The sequence below is a fragment of the Acyrthosiphon pisum genome, chromosome A1 (assembly GCF_005508785.2).
Source record: "Acyrthosiphon pisum isolate AL4f chromosome A1, pea_aphid_22Mar2018_4r6ur, whole genome shotgun sequence".
Lineage (NCBI taxonomy): Eukaryota > Metazoa > Arthropoda > Insecta > Hemiptera > Aphididae > Acyrthosiphon > Acyrthosiphon pisum.
In genome coordinates, this window is record NC_042494.1 from 91,039,433 (window position 1) to 91,060,944 (window position 21,512).

A 21,512-nucleotide genomic window follows, 5' to 3' on the forward strand; every position below is an offset into this window, starting at 1 on the left:
CGTCCTCTTAAAGAATATATTATATTACCTATCCCTAAATTTCGAGTTTGCAGGTGACTATCAGTTTTTTTTCGTGGTATCGAGAACCGGAGGGGGTTAGCATTACGTCCCCTAACTATGAGGGTTTATACACAGCAGTTTGCTCCTGAGGGTCTAACAAATGTGCAAATAATGATAAAATTTAAAATAATAAACCTCTAAACTTGTGTCGTTAATTTAATACGTGTTACCATTGAGTATATATTATATTTTAGTATTGTATTGTATATACCCAATGATGTTACTACTATACTTAATATACCTTATATATCAACAATTAAGTTAATTTAACGATATTTTAACAGGATCTAACTTGAATAAAAACTATATAAATAATTATTCGAATAAAAATAGGTAGGTATTTAATTTTTGTTGAATTCGCCAGCGCGGGAGATGTGCCTTTTAAATTTCTGACAAATTCCCCAAAGCAAAATATGTAGATATATAATTCAGGTGGGTACCTAGTTTGAGAGAAACGGCGTGATTGGAAAACACCGACGAAACTATTTCTTCTACATTTAATAATATATAAACATATTATTCAACAACATTTTTATCAAAGTAATATGTTTTATATCGTGCAACAAAACATAGAAGTTAATATTTTAAAGAATGTAAGAAATGCATATTAGTATGTTAAATTTTCCTTAAAAAAAAAATTTCAAAAAGCGTTAATTTGTTATGGAAATAATGTGAGTGGTGTCCGGTCTGTATATATTGTAAAGTACAACGATTAAGAATTAAAAGTTTAAATGTTCGTAGTTCGTATAATCATCACAACGTGCTATACAATACGGAGGAATTGAACAAAAATTAAACGTTTTTATGAAAGACGAGACAGCAGGACGGGTGGTATTATCACCAGATTAGGTATTACCACCTAACCTAACCAGGTGGTATTACTATACGGTATAGTCTATACCTGTATAGCAGTATAGCATATCATATGTACAAAAAAGTTACGTTATAGACAGTGGTGGTGGTATGCAAATGGGTAAGGTATTTCAAATGGGTAAGGAAGTATTCGTCGTACACGAGTTCAGGCAAAATTGTCATTATTGTCCGTAGGTATGATGTATAGGTAACTAGGTAAGTCGGATGTCGGAAACGAATGCGATAGTCCCAATTCGCTGCAGAGTCAGAAAAATGGATACCTATAGGTGCACATACACGACGCGAATACTTAAACGAGTTATGACTTATGAGTTACGAGTACTTCAGTACTATAACTCCGAATTCCTTCTAACTCTGAACTCGCTGACCACAGTGGCGTATTTATATGGGGATCAGGATTCAGGGTCCAGGGAGAGGTTTGGAAGAAAAGTTGGTATAGGATTAAGACGGTACCTACAATTTATACATGATGTGTTGAATGAACATTTTTTCAATAGTACACGGCTAAAGCAGATTATTATTTTTGGAATTAAAGGTCTCTGTATATAAACAGGCGCTATAACTACAGTGTTCATTAGAACTTTAAAGGCATATTGATTGGGAGCACTGAATAGTGAATACTGATGCATTTTAGCTGGACCCAGAAAAACTGCAATACACATCAAATAGCTTCAGAATATGCTATTTTCGACAGTATTTTTAACTTTTTTATGATTTTAGTTGAGTGTAGTGTGATCACTGATCAGTTCACAGTTGCATACATTATATTTTAATAATTAATTTTCTAGCGTCTTACAGGGGCTTATAACATCATGCCTTGTGTATTACTACACCACTACGCCCGAAGAAAAAAATGTCCGCGAACACGCCACTGCAGCGAACTCGTGTATGCGCAGATTATAACTACTCACTCGTCCAATCGCTATCGGCTGACCCACCTTTAGCGGCAGCAGCGGTAGCTCGACAACCATCGGAAGCGGAACCATTGACGCCGTGCTGCGCCAACCTCCAATTCTCACGTCCCACGGCGTCCCGAGTGCTCCTGCTCCTGCGGTCGTCACCACCGATGTCGACCGCCGCGGCCGTCCGCCGTTCGTGGACGACGACGATGTCCTCGGAGGCGACAGCCGCCACCGCCGCCGCTGCCGTCGGAGGCTGCGGCTGCGGCGTCGTTCCGGCGGCCGCGGTCGTCGGCGCGTCGTCGCCGGTCCCGGCGCGTACCGTGATCATTGCGGCTGTGTGTCTTCACTGCTTGCGGGACCGTAAACGCGCGGCATCGCGGATCGGCTACAACTATAATATTATTATAATACGACGGATGACGGTGAGCACATTCGCGCTCGCTACCGCATGACCCGCTGGGGGGGAGAGGCCCTCCACGACGCGAAAGTATAATGCAACATTATAATATTATATTATACGCACTTTATTTTATAGGTACGCTGCAGCACACGTGATATTATTGTAGTGATGGTACGTACCCATAATACCGAGACGGTTGATGCAATTATAAAATATTATTACTTATTATAGTATATACGCGTATGTATATTATTATATTATATACAGACCGGACGATGGTCATTGTAGAAGTAAAGTGATACTTTTGAAGTATATCTCGCATGCATGAAAATTATATTGTATTAAAACATAAAATACTTACTGTGTATGCGATTAGTATTAATAATAATGATAGGTAATAGTCCGAGTGATGTGGTCCCGCCGCTGCTGCCGTATGTTAATATTATTATAATTATTGTAATCAACACGAAGCTTCTCCGATACACGAGCGACGAGCGTCTTGTCTAGCACTTTGACGACTCCCCCCAAGAATATTAAATTGAGATTAATGGACCGCGGCCGGCCGTTACTATACACCGAAATAATGATATGATATGATAATAATATTATATTATAATTATTATTATTTAATAATAATATAATATATGTTATATGATTATGACAATATTATTATATTTAATTTTCGCGATATTGTTCGAGGCGTGAGTATATGTCTCCGGGACGGTGCCGCATCATTTACTGCGGCGATCGTCGCACGCGACCGGATGGGACTCAAGCATGTGCTCAGGCCGCAGTGTTCCTCTTCCACGCGACCGACAAACCGGTCGGTTCGGCGGGATCCGTATTCACTATTCTCTAATTAAACACGGTCTCCTCATATATGTATTTATATATAGGTAAGTATTATAGTTTTTTTCGGCATAGTTTTTACGTTGATATATTAATACGTTTTTTTTTTTTTATTAATATATACCTATTTTATGTTTGTTTTTATTGACCGCGTCATCGCCACAGACGACTTTCCAACGCATATATTATAAATAATATACGAACCTGCCGCGGTGACTTTACGGAACCGCTCTGCACATGATATTATAATTAACTACGTTTACATATTATTATTATATTATTATCGTATATAATAATATATAGCATGTACCTACCTAGGCCGTGGCCTACATTTGCGTACCGCTTATCACACGGCTATAATAATATTATTATTTAGACGATGATAATCTGTTTTTGTTATTGAAGCCGTCGGGAGAAGTGATCTTTCGACGATCGTTTGCGCATACGAGTGTATTATGTTTTTTATTTATTATACCTTCTATTGCAGATGGGACGCAGCTAGCAGGTTTCAAAGATATAGTGGGCAAGAGTGAAAATTACTTTTTATTTTCATCTTGTTTTTTATGGTACTACCATTTATGCACCATTTGTGAGTGTACAGGGTGATCGTATTAATGGTGGACATCCACGGATCGTTGCGAAAAGTATCGAATCGAAAGTTACTTTTTGAAAACTTATGCTTAAGTCAAGTTCTTAAAACTTCAAGAGTTTGTGGTAAATAGGAAAATAATAAAAATCTAACTAGGTAACAGTATGAGTAAGTGGGTAATTATAAGATAACTTTATTATAAGAATATTAATGAGATGGATTCGATATTATCATGACCAAACGGTAGATAATGATCGGAATCCAGAAAAACAGCGGCGTGACCAGCCCTAAAAATCTATATGCTAGAGCTAGATAGTTGGCTTGTAGCTGATTAATAAAAGCCTTGTAAAGTAAATACAAAATATGAAATAAAAAAATTAGTTAACTTTTTAACTGTTGAAAATATAGGTAGGCAGGTACTCAATTTTAGCAAGATTTTTCTTTAGTGATGCTGATCTCCAAAACTGGGGAACGGATTTTGTTGTTTAGGATCTGGATAAAATCAGATTGGCTAGGAAAAATTAAGTGTTTCAGACCACTACCTAAAGTACAATAATTTATAGTTTAATGCTACTGTATTAAAATATATACATATGACATATCTATATAGTTAATAGTTCTCCAAAACTTAAAAATCTAACGACCTAGACTCGGCAATCGTTTTTTTTTAAATTTATAATAGCAATTTAATTTTTTTTTACCACAAATCCGCAGCATTTGCCTATCTTAGCTTATCTTTAATAACATGGATAACTTAAATTGCTGTTTATTAACCGGTTTTAAATCCTAACGCACTTTAAATGCCTAGAAATAACAAGCTATTCCTCTAAATCTTCTAGCATAATATTCAATGAATATAAATAAATAAAAACAGATATAGGTCGCCTTTAATTAAAAGTCAAAAGTTCATATAGTGTTGCATTTGCCAATAATAATAAAATTAGATAAACCTATGTTACGTTAATGGTTAGTAAATACATTTAAAAATAATAATTGAATGTTCGTAGTTAAAATAATCATACTGTATAATATAGTGTACCTATACATATTACATATATATTTTATTGGTAGGTACTATTCGTAGTAATATTAAACTTCGATTTACGGTTTTCTAGCGCTTTCAATTTATACCAGTACAGGTGTTCTTTTTTATTGATTGGGTCTTAATATAGTTAATGCATATATATAAATCTATTTATACGCAATAGGTACTATTCCAATTAATCGTTTTCGAAAGGAACATTTGACGCAAATGAAAACTTCGTCCTACTATTATAAATTATAATGTACTGCAGATGTAGGTAAATACTAAATTATTAATTGTTTACAAACCGAACGTTTGACCGAATATACGTATTTATGTATAGATTATATGTTTGTTGTTTTAGCTTTCGAGAATAAGTGCTATAAATGCAGTGGCAATAAATAATAATGAAATTCCTACCTATATCTACATATATATAATTTTATATATTCTAGATGAACGACTATCACAATGTGAGAGTTTATAATACACGTAGATAATAATATTATTCATAAATTTATACGCACGCATATACATACCTATATTATTATATGTAACTCAGTGACATCCCCGAAAAAATTTCTAAGGGGAGGAGCTGAATATAATAGTATAATACATTATTTATCGTACATAAATATATAATATTATGTTCACTGCGGTACGATGATGAATAGATCGAGAGGATTGAGGTCAAATCGCGTGTAAAAATAAATTAAAAATATTGATTTTTCAAGTTTTAGATTTAAAATCGTATATAATATGCAAATTTAAATCATATGCGACACATACCAAGGTGAAAAGAAAATGTTTAATTTCGTAGAAACTACGTTCTTAACTTGTTTAGTAAGTACTGAAATTCTATAGTCCGACATTTCATATAATAAACTTACTTACCTAGAGTTCAAAGTTTGATTTCTATACATAACACGCATATAATTATATGGCTCAAACACAATCGTTTTGTACGTTCTATACTTGTATCATAGTCCTATATTATGATAGTCTTGCGAATATAATATCAAAAGCACACTAAGCCGCATTTAATTCAGTGCGCTTGACAGTTGACCGCAATCTGCAAGTGGCGATTTTGCCGTTACCGATCGATAATTCATATTATTATTGTTATATACATTTAATAATTAATAACAAAAGACTGCAGAGCATGCACAACAGTCGTATAGTTGTATTCAGGGCCGTCTTGAAGGCGGTTCGAGCTGTGCAGTGTCACAATAAGTCCCCGTGAATTGAAAGGCCTGTTGAATAAATAAATCATCGAGCCCATAGTTCATAAATCTAATGATTCAGAATCATCGGTATATTATGATTAAAATCAGACTGTCTCTGGACTCTGAGCTTTGAGGCACCCCTGTAACACCTAACACGCACCTACTAAATGCCCCTAGCAAAAATATTTCATACATAGTCCCGATATTCGCCAAACCGGCCCGTGCTGTATCATACGCATTTTTTACCAGTACATAAATAAAAAAAAACAACAATGATTTCTGTAAGAGTGACAAAAACCGTTCGGTATAATATATATTATTGTGACTCGGCGAGGCGCAGTGGCTGAATGAATCACGTGACGTGATTGACGGTAAGCAGCAACTATAGTTCTCGGATGGGTGACCACTCGAGTAACGTAGTGCGCAAAAACCTTACGACACATTACACAAATGTTCCTAACTGACCGTCCCAACCCTACTGTACCAAACTTCAGGCTTCAGACTAATGACCTCAGTCGTCGAAACCTAATAAAAATATATAAAAAAAAAAGTATTATATTATCATATTGATTCACAAACTCGTAGGTAGTGAATAAAATGATACATACATATTAGATATAGCTACAGCGCGTTGATTGGTCACGTTTGTTTTAGTAATATACTGTAATAAGAAACCGCAGATTATACACGCGCACTTCGATTTGATTATTTTTAGGTTTCTAGATTTTTGTTATGTTTTTTAATATGTTTTTTGAATAAAGTAGATAAACTTGAAGTTTTCTATGTCATCAACATTTAGATGTATGTTAACAAATTATGGGAAGTATTATCACGTTTTAATATTGTTCAACAGCTTTCAAAAATGCGGATATAATATGCTATACATCAGGGGTGGCCACTAATCTTAATTTTGGGAGCCACAAATTTATGAAGCTAATTTGAAGCGAGCCACATTGTTAAGATACGTTTATAAAATGAATATTAAATATTAAATAATATCATTACATTTTATTAAATACGTTTATTTATTTATAGAAATATCTTAGTGCCGCAAGAAACGGACTCTAGAGCCACACGTGACTTGTGAGCATCGTTGTGGCCAGTGGCCACCCCTGCTATACACATTTATTTTCGTGTGACATTTATCAAATTTTACGGTACACCTGCAGCTATAGGCCTATCTTGGTTAGGTTATTTTGTCATAATATTTTTATTTTTTTTTCGGAAGAATATATACAATCTATATCTAAGACATAACGAGTATATGTGCGATAAGAGGGAAACAAATAACATGAATTACATAATTTAGGGAAAGAAGCCACCCACTGATGACACTTTCGACTAGGTTTAAATGTTGTCATAATATAGAAAAAATGTCTATTCTTATTTCTTAATCGCATATACTGAGATAAGAATAAGAAATGAGAAAGCATTTAAAACATATCTGATTCCCGACTTACGGGAACTCTACTCAAGAAATTCTAGAACCTGCAACAAAATCATTCAAGACTCAATATAATTATACATACAACATACTTACATACGTATTCAGCAATGATAAGCTGTATGTGCTCAGGCTCAGAATACAGTAATAATATATTATGTAAATTGTAACTTTGACAACCAATAATAAGTTATAATCCTGTAACTGTTGATTGTTGATGCATCGCAATTCGCAATCCTTATTTTGTCATTGACAGTATAACGGGAATATGGGATTTTGTATTCGATACTTGGGTAGGCCATAGCACGAGCTTATAATGTAAATTTACCTCAAAATAAGAATATCACAGTGAATTTTTCACAATAAAATTGTATCTCATGCACGTCAAACGAATTGATTTTAAATAAGTTTTAATTTCATATTATGAACCGCAGCTTATATTTACCTAGTTATAATATTTAATAACCTACCTATTAATTGCAGCGTTGTACGAATGGTAAATACCTACACTAAAAAATAAGTTTAATATTGACTTATATTGTTTTTTTTTAGGTTTTAATATGTAGGCATACATAATACTCGTTATTGTCTTAAGATATTTAATACTTTAAATAGGTGGTGTTTCAACTTTCATTTTTTGTGTACAACTCCTATCTACGGATAATCGGATCAAAATTACAATCGTATTATTTATTTGGAAATATGTTTTCACGGTGTAAATAATAAATATAAATGTATACAAATATATATTACAATACATTTTTGAAAAAAATTATAATTATTAATTTTGTTACATTATGCTATTGCAGTATTAATGTAGTTATGCATAATTTGTCTTGTTATAAAGTATAAACCAACAATTCGGGTCACTACGCCGAGATGCACAAACATAATCATACGCTAATTTAACAAAAACAAATAAATGTAGATTGTTAAATGTTCAGCATTAAATAACCCGCTTAATAATAATAGTACTGTCACTTATTATACCATTGTTATTACTTATAAGTTATACTCAGAATTTAAATTGGTGTTTACTATAGTCTATATTTAATATTCTTTAAAATCAAAAGTAATTATTATACCTACTTAAAAATTAAAACTAACATTTTATTAATTTAATATTCACTTCAACGTTTTTTATTATATTTTGTGTTCGTTATTCAGCTGATAAAATTTTCCTCTAAATTGGCCGTATTTAGAAACGAAAATCATACTATATAGCAATAGCTTAGTAAAGGCTTATTTATATTGTAGTTGTAAGTTGGTAACATTATTATATCTACCTACTATTAGAAAATAAAGTAAAGTTTGTCAGTAAGGTACAGTATAATATTTATAGGTACCTACTTAAATATCTGTATGTTTTATTTCTATAAAGATTTTATGGGGTGTGCACCAAAAAAGAAAATTATTTAAAATTTTGATTGATAATATTATAGGTTTATTTATTAGTTCATTACCTAAATATTATTAATAATTAATAAACAATAAATATAATGCATAATCGTAAATAATATATTTCTATATTATAAATATAAATGTTATATAGTATTATCGTGTACCTATGTATTAAATAATGTTATATTTTGTTTTTAAAAATAATTCAATTACTGTAAAATGCACCAATAAAGAGTGTGTTTTTACTTCGTCAAAATAACAAGACCATCTGATTTCCTGTATTTAATATGCCTGTGTAGTACTTGATTCGCAGTATTTCATACTCAATTAGACATCAAATAAAATTAACAGTATAATATTATTAAATAATACATATATTATATATTTTTATAATAGTTTATTCAAAGATAAAATGCTTAACACGAGTAACATTATGTAAAAATCAAATGACGGGCTTTGCATATGCACATGTTGAGATTGTTATCGTGTAGGTACAGTTCATTGTCGGTTTCCAATTCGGCTTTTCTCTAATTAAAAATACGGTTTAGCCAAAACGATTTTCTAACATTATAACTACGATAATGTAATATAAAAATATAATTCGCGTGTCGTAAGTGAATTTATGTACCATAACGGATCTTTTTGTGTAACACGAAAATAAACAGTTTAATAAACGGTTTGAATTCATCTTAAAAACAAAGATAAGTCTAATTAAAATAGTATTATGAGAGTTTTCTGAGATAATATAAATTCACAATTTATTGTTCTTATACATGTTATAACTTATAGTGCGAAAAAACTTTTTACTTAATTGAGCTATTAAAAAACACGCATCTCAACAGAAATAAAATAAAATACATATTTATCGTTTTTTTTTCTTAAAAATAATAAAATATGAAGATACCGCTCGAATACTGTATATTTATATATATATATATATATATATTATATGGGTTAAGACATATCAGACTAGATCAGCGTGCGGGTTTATAATATCATAAAAGTTTATGCGCTGTTTTCCGTGTCTATATTATCGTCTTTAACGTGCAGCTCTTAGAATATTATAGTTTGGCGATTTCGTAACGTTTTCCCGCACTCTGAGCATAATATAATAATAATAAAAATTATCATAAATATACAACGTGAACTTATGTCCTCATATTGTCGTCGAGTGACACCTTCAATATATAATATATAGTCTGTTTGGGCTATGTTATAAAGCGTTTGTTATTTAAAATGACTTTTTTTGTTAATTTTATCTCTCGTTAAACTTCGATCGGGTCCGATCTCGTAAATATCGTCTATAAATGGTGTATGTTAAGGAAGAACCCCATTATGGTGACGGCGGCTGTAGCTACCATCGCTGTGGCGGTCGCGCTGTACCAGTACGGTCCATTGGAAACGACATCCTTGGAACCGTTGCACATGTCCGTGGTACAGGAGCAATGGGTCACGTCGATGTCATGTGACCCGAGTCTACCATAGCAATCCTGATCATCGTGAGCAGGATCATCCACGTACCCGCAATCCCGCACTATCCGAATACTCTTGTGAACTGTTTAGAAATATGAGAAATATTGATTATATAAGTCTATACGATCAATAGTTTACGGGTGGGTAGGAGTAATAGAGGTAATAAACTAATACCGTTTTAAGAAAAATAGAAATCTAATAATGAATATTGAATGATTTTTAACGGTTTGATAAAGAATAAATGTAGAATATTAATCAAATAATATTTATGATATACCTACCTAATATATTTGTAACTTAATATAATTATAATATGTAACACTGTATCTGTATAAAAATATAAGATATTATGTTTATATATACTAACTGTTTTGGACAGTCTTCCGACATATCACTGGTTCTTTTCCTTTCAAATGACTAGGCACGTCTGTTATGTTGCAATCAACTAAACCAATGGTGTACGGATTGAATGGATCTCCACACCTCGGATCATATTTAGAATTGCACTTGTAGCATATTATCGATTTTGCACCTACACACAGTGAAAATAATTATTAAATGTGATTGCTAATACATGGTTAAGTATATATTACAATTTATAATGTAACCGTATATTTTTATATTTATATTTTACTTAAGATAAGTTGTAAATTGTAATACATTTTTATAGTAAATTCTTGAGATTTTTTTGGATTTTTAAAGATATCAAAATCCTATACCTTTGTCCTAGATTTTGATATATTATAAAGTACTTACATTTCGCGGGGAAAAAATGGTAAGGTAGAATTGTTTTAAAATATTTAACAATTCAAATCTATTTCAAATTTATCAATTATTGCTGTAGATGATTATAATAAACTATATAAGCATTATTATGTTTTATAATGTTAGGTGTTTATACTTCATATACTTAGTGACTATAGTGAATGAAATAGTATTTTTATTTGTATAGTTGTGTTGTTCAGTATTTTAAACTTAACTCCGTACTCATACCTAATCCATAATCACAAACATATTATATTTACTATATTTATATAAAAACTTTATATTCAGCTTACGGGCATTAAAAAGTGTCTACTTTCTATTTTGTCTATACACATTAGTTATTATTAGTTACATTACACTTTATGGGTGACTGAAAAAATACCTTTTCCCATGTTATATTTATAGGAAAACATGCGGTAACACATCCTGTATTATAATAGTTTATACATTTTCCGTGGTCAGTGGCATAGGCGTAAATAGGCTAATTTTTTATGGGGACTTAAGCCCCCCCACCCTATTTGGTTACGCTAATGGTCACGAGTGTAATTATTTATTTATTTGATTTATCATAATTTGTAATTTTATTGATCGGGTATATATAATTTTAACATTTGATTTTGTAACAAAAATAATTCAAGTAGGTACCTTTTTTGTAAAAAATCAAATAGTTTTTAAACAACTTAATCAACTATTGTTATTATAACAAATAATTCATATAAATATATTTGTATATGTACATAGAGTACATAGAGTATTACATACATAGAGTATTACTTTGACAGTAATATACTATTGTCTAACCCAACTCTAGAAGTCAAGTGTATTTAACCATCTTATAATAAACCTTAATACATTTAATAAATGTAATTTGTCCGGTGCATACTAGTTGCCTCCCAAAATATATGAATTGCTTCCCATTCTTATCGTAAATAAAAAAGTTAATATCCACTAGTTGCGTTCGATGATCAAGTATTTCAAAATTAACCTCCAAAAATGTTCACACCAGTTGCCTCCCGGCTCCCGTATAAAAGTAGTGGTTAATAAGCTTAACTATAATAATGTCATAGGTACACCATATAAGTACTTACTCATTTGTGTTGTAATTATCAGGAGGCAATTCTGTGCCTGTAAAAATTATTGAACTTTTTGACTTCGGGAGGAAACTAGTATGCGCCCTAATTCGACAATCTTTGTAATTATGAATTATGAATTATTATTGACCAATCGAACATTTCCACAAAGCTATATTATATAATATTAAAATATATTAGTATAAACTATATAAACTATAGAAATAATCAATAACATATTATTTGATTTATATAACTAGCATATATTTGAATACTAGTTTGCTGGATGCACTACAAAAATGTTTCCAGGAAACTTTCCAACTAATTTCATTCAATATGCAATATTTCAACTATGATGAATTGCTAAAAATATTCGTGGGTTTACAACTTTTTATCGTAGGCAACAATGGTAAACACCTTGTTAAGTCAAAAAAATGGTTCTAACCATACACGAAAATACGAAATCATTATTTTCCTGCAGGCTGCAGCCCTTATGACTATAGGTATGAGATACAAGTTTTTAATAAGTAATAACTTAATACATTTTAAGAGAGTATAATCTACACTAAAAAGGAAAAAAGCAGGTAAGTGGATGTCGCTCTGCTGTACAGTAGATTACAAGTGGGTCACTGTATAATGGTTGTAGTAGACTTGAATTTAATGATATAATATCATTGTATAAGAAAAACGATTCTGAGCGGAGACGGTTTGTCAGTCTGGATATTTTATATTTTGTTATTATTTATTTTATCATGTAAGTTGAATTAATATTAAAATATTATAATTTTAGATTCGTTTCTATGGTGATAAACAAAGCGTTATAAATTAAAATCCTATTTTTAGCGTTTTTTCGTAATTTTCCGGTGGTTTTTACCGTGGCATTAAATAACTATTGAGAAAATCGAAAAATGACCTCTCTAAAGTACCATCTTGATCAAATTTCCTAAAATATAAGGTACTATATGTTGAAATCGAAACTCTCCTTCTGGAAGAAATTTTGTGTACAGGATATAAAAAAATAAAAAAATAAAAAAAAAAAAACACGATTGTAAAAACAATAGCTTCCTCGCTCCGCTCAGAATCCAAAATTAGAGAAGTATACACCCGTCACCCCGTATGGCCGTATACCCCAAATATATACCAGAAGGAGTCCTTTGATTTCAACATATAGTATCTTATCTTTTAGAAAATTGGATCAAGATGGTAAAAGAGGTCATTTTTCGATTTTCTCAATATTTATTTAATGAAACAGGAAAAACCATGAAATTACAAAAAATCGCTAAAAATGGGTTTTTAATTTCCAACACTGTCTATTACCATAGAAACGAATAAAAATAAAAATTATGATTTTAGTTATTTTGTTTTAATTTATAATATTAATTCAACTTACAGGTTATAATAAAATATAAAATATCCAGACTGACAAATCGTCTCCGTTTTGGATCGTTATGATATCATATCATTGAATTCAAATTTAATACAATCCATTATACATTTATACAGTGACCCACTTCGGGCCACTTGTAACCTACTGTACAGCAGAACGACATCCATTTACCCGCTTTTTTTTTTTGTTGTTCATATAATATCACTTGAAAATATACTTTTGCAATTTATTTTATTTGTGTTAACATAATATGACAAAAAAATAATGTAAAACAAATGTAATTGTTAATTACTCAAAGGTAATTTTTTTTGTTAATATGTAATATAATCTTTTTGTTATAATCTTAATTCCTCATTGAGGAAAATGGTCAAGATGGATTTTGAAGAAAATAGACTAAAGGAAAATGGCTACGGTCTATACCAGTTTAATTATATATACAATTTATTTAGGTACCCACCTATAATTGTATTTGCCTTTGAGTTATTAATTTTTTAGTATATAATACTGTTAATTTATACATAATTGCTAATATTATTAAGTAATTTTGATAATAAATGTTTTAAATAAATAACTTACAAATACATTATGTATAATATGCATTAAGGGGATGTCAGCGTAACATCTGTTGTGTCTGGCTAACACACAAATTATAACAAAACAGCAAAAGCACTCGTCGAATTTCTTATTTTATAATCAAACTGTTTACACTAGTAATTAGGTAAACACTAAACCAAACAAAAGTCGTAACCTGCGACTAAAATTATGAAAACTAAGAAAGTATGAATTTTGTATTCTAAGTTGGCTATCATCCAGTTAACAATAGATGAATAGTGAATACTGGAGGTTTCTTTAATAATTTAAGTTTAAAGAAATAAAACTATACCTACATTTTAGGATACTAAATAGTAAATAGGTTAATTATCACTTTCTTTGTAAAATTGTAAGTTGTAACATACAAGTTTCAAATCAACATAGTACCTACTTACATACTTTTTTGATTAATATAGCTTTTAATGTCAATAATTCTCAGGTCATTACAAGAAAAAAATTAGAATAAGAAGATAATTTTTTTTTTGGTAGAGAATGTATAATAACTATACAGAGTGTAACAGAAAGATCAGACAAAAAAAAACTTATGCTAGTAAAACATAAGACAAAAAATGTGAAAATGATAAGGATAATAAAAAGAATAATATTTTGAAAAAAGTTATTACATTTAAAATTAATTAATTCCAAAACAATATTGATATTTTCTAAAAAACAACTACTTAACTAAAATAAATGTTCTATATTTTTAAATTTTTATTTTCTGTTTCTAGAAACAAAAATGAAAAAATGTATACCATAATTTTTAAATATGGTGCACGTATTTATAAATTATATAAAAGAAATTTTTTTAAAATATTTACTACCTAACAAAAGTTATTTTAAGAGTCAGTTCTTTCTGTTACACCCTGTAGGTACCTACCTATATAGCCTATATGTATATGTATTAAAATTTAATCACATTAGTTTGTTTATTATACCTACATAATACTAATACATGATGTGTTATAAATGTTATAATCATAATATGTTTTTGAATTAAATCTATTCTTGGGTTTGTAAAATACTACAAAAATTGTTTAAAATTTTTATTAGCTTATTATAATAGTTATTAGTTATTACATGTTAAATATACGTTAATTTAAACTTTTTAATTACTTATAAAATAATAAAATAATATATACTTAAATACATTTAATATTTATACGTGTTAACAATATATGTGTCTACTAAACCCGACGACTAGTGAACATGTAAAATATGTATAATTATTGCACCACATACTTTAAAAATACACCCATAGGTCATAATTTATTAGAATAATTTTGCACTATTTACATCATGTGGCATGTACATAATATTGTATATACCTGCAATAATAATGTTTAATATATTATGTTGAATGTAAAATCTAAATGCACAATATAGTTTTTCATTAAAAGAAATGTGTTCCTAATGAAATATGAATGATAAAATAATAAATATAAATGTTATTCATTTCTTGATATTATAGAGTATAGGTAAGACGTAGTTAACTATTAATCAGTACTCATTGTATTCATGTTCATTGTTCGTTTTATAGAATTCAAAATAAAATTATTTGAATACAGGTCATTTTGGTCTCTACATTTTTACATAGCGTAAAGTGAAAACACAAATATTTAATTTTTATAAGTTTATAACCTTTACTAGGTAAGTTATGATCGATATGGTTCATTTTACTTAAGAACTTTTTTACAGGTAAAATTATTGCAAATTATCGTGTCTGAACTCATAAACTACAAAAACTATTGGGAGAAATTAATTAAAAATAATTTTCATTTACTTCCTTCACTGTATTAATTATTTTTGTATTTCTTTTAAACAACGAACAAAACGTTTAAATTATAAAATATATTTTTTTTTACTCAACCAGTTATAATAAATTATAAATTACTCTATATTATATTATAAAGTATGAAGTTATATACTTAGTTTTTATTTGTGATAGTTAGTAATAAAACTAATCCAAAGTTATATTTTAGCATATTATCCATCATTCTCTTTTTGAAATTCAAAATTAATTCCATCCCAATTTGTTAGGACTTATAAATTATAATTATATATATAGAAATAGAAAACTAAGTAAACCACGTCCCACTATTCACTCTGCATAATATTATAATTTATAAATTATCATCATTACTCAACAAAATACGAGTTATCTACTTAATATCTGCATTAAGTTAATTATATTCAATATCCTGAATATCCATTATAATTTATAAGATATAAAAATTCCATTTTTAAAATTGTACAAAAGACAAAAACCATTATAATGTTTATGTTTTATTGCTTAGTTGCATAAAATATTGATTAATTTAATGGTTCACTAACATAGGTATAATGGTCAAATGAAAGTATCAAACCACTAAATTATGTTTAAGGGTCCGTTAGCTTTAACTCACTTTTGCATTTTTGACTCATTAAAATATGTTTATACGTTTAGTGATTGTTATGCAATCCAACCCTAACCTATACATCATACATTTGTTACGGCTTATATTTACCAATGTATGGTTCAGGAACCTACATCGTGAATAATTCTTTTTTTCTAATCAATATTGGATTATTATTTGTTGATAATATTGTAAAATAATATTTACGTCATAAAATCGTTCAAAACATAATATAATAATTTTTAATACCCGAGTACAAAAAGTGACAATAAATTCTGATTGCAATTAACTATAAAATAAACTAAATCGAAAAAAAAATAATAAGAATAATGATATACAGATAATATTTCTGGTAATCGAGAATTAAGGTCATTTGAAGCTTATAAGAGACCTTATATAATACAGTCGGAATGCCCCCTATTATATTGAATTGCGATCCCCGTATAGGCGTACCTATATAATACAAAATACATTTGTATGGCTTTGCGGTGGACGTCAATAAAAGTATAAACCAGTTTCCCGAGTTAAATACTCTACAAAATTATACTCCATCAAACTAGGTACCTATTTTAAGTTTTGCTATATAATAATATGTACCACTTAGAAATATACTGAATCAATAATGTTTGGCGCCGTAAAATCTAGTCGAACGGTTAAAAGTTTAAAACTAAAACTGAATTCACATTTTCTGTTTACATTGCATGAATACCAAGCTAAAACTAGCGAATACTGTATTAGGTAGGTATATATATTTTGTTTGCAGTTGCAGACCTAATGATTTTCTAACCGATACTCAAAAGTATACTTAAGTAACATATTAATATATTTAATGCCTCTTTCACATTAAAATATTATTTTTGTTTCTTATTGATATTCCTCTACTTACGTATTTTATATTATAAAGTAAAATCTCATACTAGACCACTAATTATAATAAATAATAATTATTGTATTAATACAATAGTTTTTACTACATACCTACATTACACAGTGTTAGGTATATAAAAGCGCACACAAAAGTTTAATATAGACACCTGCTTATTTAGAATTAATTTAAATCTGAACTTACTCCCTTATTAGTTATTATATCCTAAACATTTACAACTATGTAGGGACCTCTACAGAGTGGTGAGATTTATATGAGCGCTACTCATAAGTCGTAACTAACAAAAAAACAAGTATTTCAGTCTCGGTGGTCAACATTTTGTCCTTATAGGTTAGGTTATAATGTCATTTGTGTGAATATAATATAATTTTGCATTCCCATAAACCTGACACTTTATCTTTATGTACTTACCTATAAGATTTTATAATTTTTAATAAACGTTGCACAAATATAATTCTGCGACTTGTTTGTTATGTATTAACATCTAATCTAATATACATAATAAATTAATAACATTAATATAAATAACTCATTTTATACAGGTAATAAACTTAATAATATTTTTTAACTGCCACCTGGGAAATTATAATCTAACTTAAATGTTCTGACTGTTGGTACACGATCAAATACCGGGTCAAAATAAGGGCATAAGTGCTTGGCCTAATGATTACCTATCTATTAAAGGTTCCTATCCCACACTGTGCGTACGTAATATAATAGGTATCAGCAAAACAAGCCTATATGCCTATATATACACACATGTTACGTGACATCGTTAACCCACCACCCCTCAAATATTGGATCTAAATTACCATAATATCTAATCAGCTATATTATATAATATGAATTTTAGTCTTGGATTATTATTTATTGCCACCCATATTATACACATCAACACATGTACATCGCGACATTACGTCTTGTTTATTTCAAAGTGTGGCGCCAAATCGTCATGGTAATAATATTTTGGTAACATGTTAAAATCGATTTGTCACTACCAAAAGAAACGTCGCAACGTCAACCAGTAACCTATATAAATAATATATTATTATATTATATAAACCAGCAAATTAAATCTGTTTTTAAAACATAAACTATATTATAGATACTAGAAATATAAACGTTTATAATATTATATAAATCCGTGTTTGTGTTTCCGAAAATGCAATGATAAATCTACGTCTTAGACGATCGATGGTTAGACTTAGACACTACCTATATGCTATACAACCTACACACAACTCATTTCTTGGTTTTTCGTTATAAACCTCCAACATAAATATCCCATCTTTGGTTAAGATCTCTCAGATTAGGAGACTTATACTAACGTCTTGTTCTGTAATTTAATTGCTATTCTATTTTTTAATATAAAATATATACATTGCAATTATAAACGATTTAACGTACCTATATACAGTGGCGTAATTGGGGTGTTGCAAATGTGAAGTGTTATCATTTACATTTTAGTATTTTAAAACACTAAAAATATTCAAGTTTGTAAGTTTTTTAATTTCAGTCATGCTGTTTATTATGTTATTAATCTATTAATTTATTTGTACTATGCATTTGTTTAATATTATTTATACTCTGCAGTTCAAAATTACTTATAGCTTTAAGTTCAACAATATTGTATTGACAATTTTTTGTCTAATATTAAAAAGTTTGCAATACCAAAAATATAAACCAAATTACGCCGCTGCCTATAGATTATATGTATATTATTCTTAAATATAATCAGTAGACTAGTATATCATAGTGCTAAACATAGGTTGTGATCGGTGGATATTATACATATTTTTAAACTTTAAAGTTCATATTTGCTAAAGTTTTTATAATAATTAGTTTGAAATGTGACAATCTTTTTTTTCACATTGATAATATTTTTATAAAGCGGTACGATAAACATATTATGCATCATACGTCTTATAAAATGTTATTCATTTATATACATGATTAAAAACGTTTTCACTTGTATGTAAAATTATGAATGAATGGCTATTATAAGTGATTAAGCTTGGTGGTAGGAGGAGAGAGAAGCCCCCACAGCTTTGTGATTAACGTTTAACAAAATCCCTCTCCGAATCCTATATGGCTATATAAATTTTCATTAATCGCTATTGCCTATTTCCCTATGTTCATAAAGAGTTTAAGATTCCATACGTTTTAGTGATAATCTTTGCAGCGTGCAGCGTAATACCTATGTGGTATTTAAGTATTTTCTTATATCACGGGTACCTCTATTTAATATTGTTTATTTATATTACGTGCAAATTAATAGGTATACAATGTAGTGCCTCCTAAACGATCGTGTGCAGCATTACAATAAACAATAATAATAACATGTATAGGTAAGTACAGGACTTTGATTATTGTGTATAATATCGTTTTGTGTAGGACGTTTATAATGTGATATTATATATATATATATTATGATAAAAAATTGTACGTAACGATTAATATCAAATTCGATTTCTATTATTATGACGTGACAAATACCTTTGACGACGAACGCGAAAAGTACGAACAGAACGGCGGCTAGGCACGCGGCGCATTTAGCGCCATTCATACTTCCGGCGGAACAATATCGGATATAATTAAATGCACTTGCTTGTGGTATGATGTGTGCGTACACTGCGTGTGTATGATAAATATGAATATTCGTGTGTGTGTGTGTGTGTGTGTGTGTACGCGACTGTTTTGCAATACACTTAAAATATGATAATAATAATATATAATATAATCTAATAAATATCGTAATAATAATATCGTGTTTACAAACTTCCGCGCGCTCGTGTGTGTGTGTGTGTGTGTGTATTTATAAACGCGCGCGCGTATACTACCACGGAACAGGGTGTACCGGCGGACGAATAATATTATGTTCGACGACGGCGCCGCGACGGTGATAGCGTACAATATAAAGTTTGCTGCGCGTATGACGGTCGGGCGCCGCGCGACCCCGAAAGTCGCCGCCGCCGACGACGCCGCCGACGCCCGCGGAGTTGGCGCTGTCGCGACGGTCGGTGTTCCGGGCGCGAAACGCCACCAGTCGTACCAACCAGTGGCGTATTTAGGTTTTTGTCATGAGCGGGGGGATATGGTTTTATCAAGTAGCCCCGCTTTTAGAGCTAGAGGCCTTAAGTTAGGACTCCGAAAAATATTGCTTATTATTATTACAGCCTATGGGGGGATCGATCCCCTTGATCCCCCCTAAATATGTCACTGGTGCCAACCGTACCGGTACGGCGTTTTTGAACGACGACAATATTATAATACGTCCAAGTAGATCCGAGTACGTAGACTTGCAGGCCGCGGCGGCGCGTATCGTCTATTATAATACGAACGATTATAATTTTGACCCCGACAAAGGTCAAAATATCTGAAACGATTTTTAAATACCTACATGTACCTGCATTACTGTGTGATACTGTTATGGTAGTAAAATATGGATTTTTTCTTTTTTTTGTATTATAGTTTATTATATTTTTTGATTCAGATGGCTATTTTTTTTTACTTACCGAAGTTTGGAAGACTATTTTTTTATATATAATATTATAATATTTTATTATTGCAGCAAAACATGATTATTATACTATAATACATACATAGCCCTATAATACTTTGAATAAATTAAAACAAGTTATCTATATTATAATGTTTAACATTAAATTAATGAAAGTATGAACAAGTAATATATTCATTGAAATTCATTGAAATTATTTTAGTTATCCCAGAAAATAAAAAAGTCAATTTTCATTTTTATGAACGTTTTAGAATAATTAGTGGTTTCTAGTTATACCGTGTAATAGTAGAAATACAGACAATTTAATAAGTTCAACTTAACGGCATTTTATAACAATAAAAATAACACAGTAAAAATATTTTAAGAAAACCATTATTTAAGGGGGCTGCAGCAGGTTTTGTCAAAAGTCAAAACTAATGTAGATTTGACTAATCTAAACATTATTTTTGTTTGTTATAATGTTTTTCAATATATTTAAATTCCGTATCATAAAATAAACCTTAAGCCTTAAGGGGGCTGGAGGGGGCTCCAGTTAATGAAAAAAAAGTAACTTTTAGACCAATAAGCTAAACAAAGCTGGAAGAGTTTGGTTTGACAGATTTTATTTTTGAAAACGGATTATGATTGATTAACATCTTCACTAGGTAAGATCGAGGCGA

The 21,512-nt window shown here is 30.1% G+C and overlaps 2 protein-coding genes across 4 annotated transcripts in view; both read right to left on the reverse strand.

Moving 5' to 3' along the window:
- LOC100164731 (proton channel OtopLc) overlaps nucleotides 1–3,013 on the reverse strand; it is a 45,790-nt gene extending 42,777 nt beyond the window's left edge. The window contains exons 1-2 of one of the 3 annotated variants that reach the window (XM_016806392.2): nucleotides 2,597–3,013; nucleotides 1,845–2,226 (exon numbers count right to left, since the gene is read on the reverse strand). In XM_016806392.2, the coding sequence (XP_016661881.1) occupies nucleotides 1,845–2,163 (319 nt within the window). In that variant the 5' untranslated portion in view covers nucleotides 2,164–2,226; nucleotides 2,597–3,013. The remainder of the gene's footprint in view (nucleotides 1–1,844; nucleotides 2,227–2,596) is intronic. The other 2 variants (XM_016806393.2, XM_008187237.3) reach the window with 2 other exon arrangements.
- Nucleotides 3,014–9,145: 6,132 nt separating this feature from the next.
- Nucleotides 9,146–20,281, reverse strand: LOC100161277 (protein quiver). The gene is made up of 3 exons (XM_001945238.5): nucleotides 19,830–20,281; nucleotides 10,609–10,773; nucleotides 9,146–10,323 (listed from the first exon to the last, which is right to left on the reverse strand). The coding sequence occupies exons 1-3, from the start codon at nucleotides 19,897–19,899 to the stop codon at nucleotides 10,070–10,072; spliced, it is 489 nt and encodes a 162-aa protein (XP_001945273.1). The 5' UTR covers nucleotides 19,900–20,281; the 3' UTR covers nucleotides 9,146–10,069.
- Nucleotides 20,282–21,512: the final 1,231 nt, after the last annotated feature.

What these genes read in the sequence shown, in the direction of transcription:
- LOC100161277 (XM_001945238.5), bottom strand. Translation starts at nt 19,899, where the DNA reads ATGAATGGCGCTAAATGCGCCGCGTGCCTAGCCGCCGTTCTGTTCGTA. An exon ending in TTTCGCGTTCGTCGTCAAAG is followed by an intron (nt 10,774 to 19,829) that starts GTATTTGTCACG and finishes CACTGTGTGTAG; the next exon opens with GTGCAAAATCGATAATATGC. An exon ending in TCGGAAGACTGTCCAAAACA is followed by an intron (nt 10,324 to 10,608) that starts GTTAGTATATAT and finishes ATTTCTAAACAG; the next exon opens with TTCACAAGAGTATTCGGATA.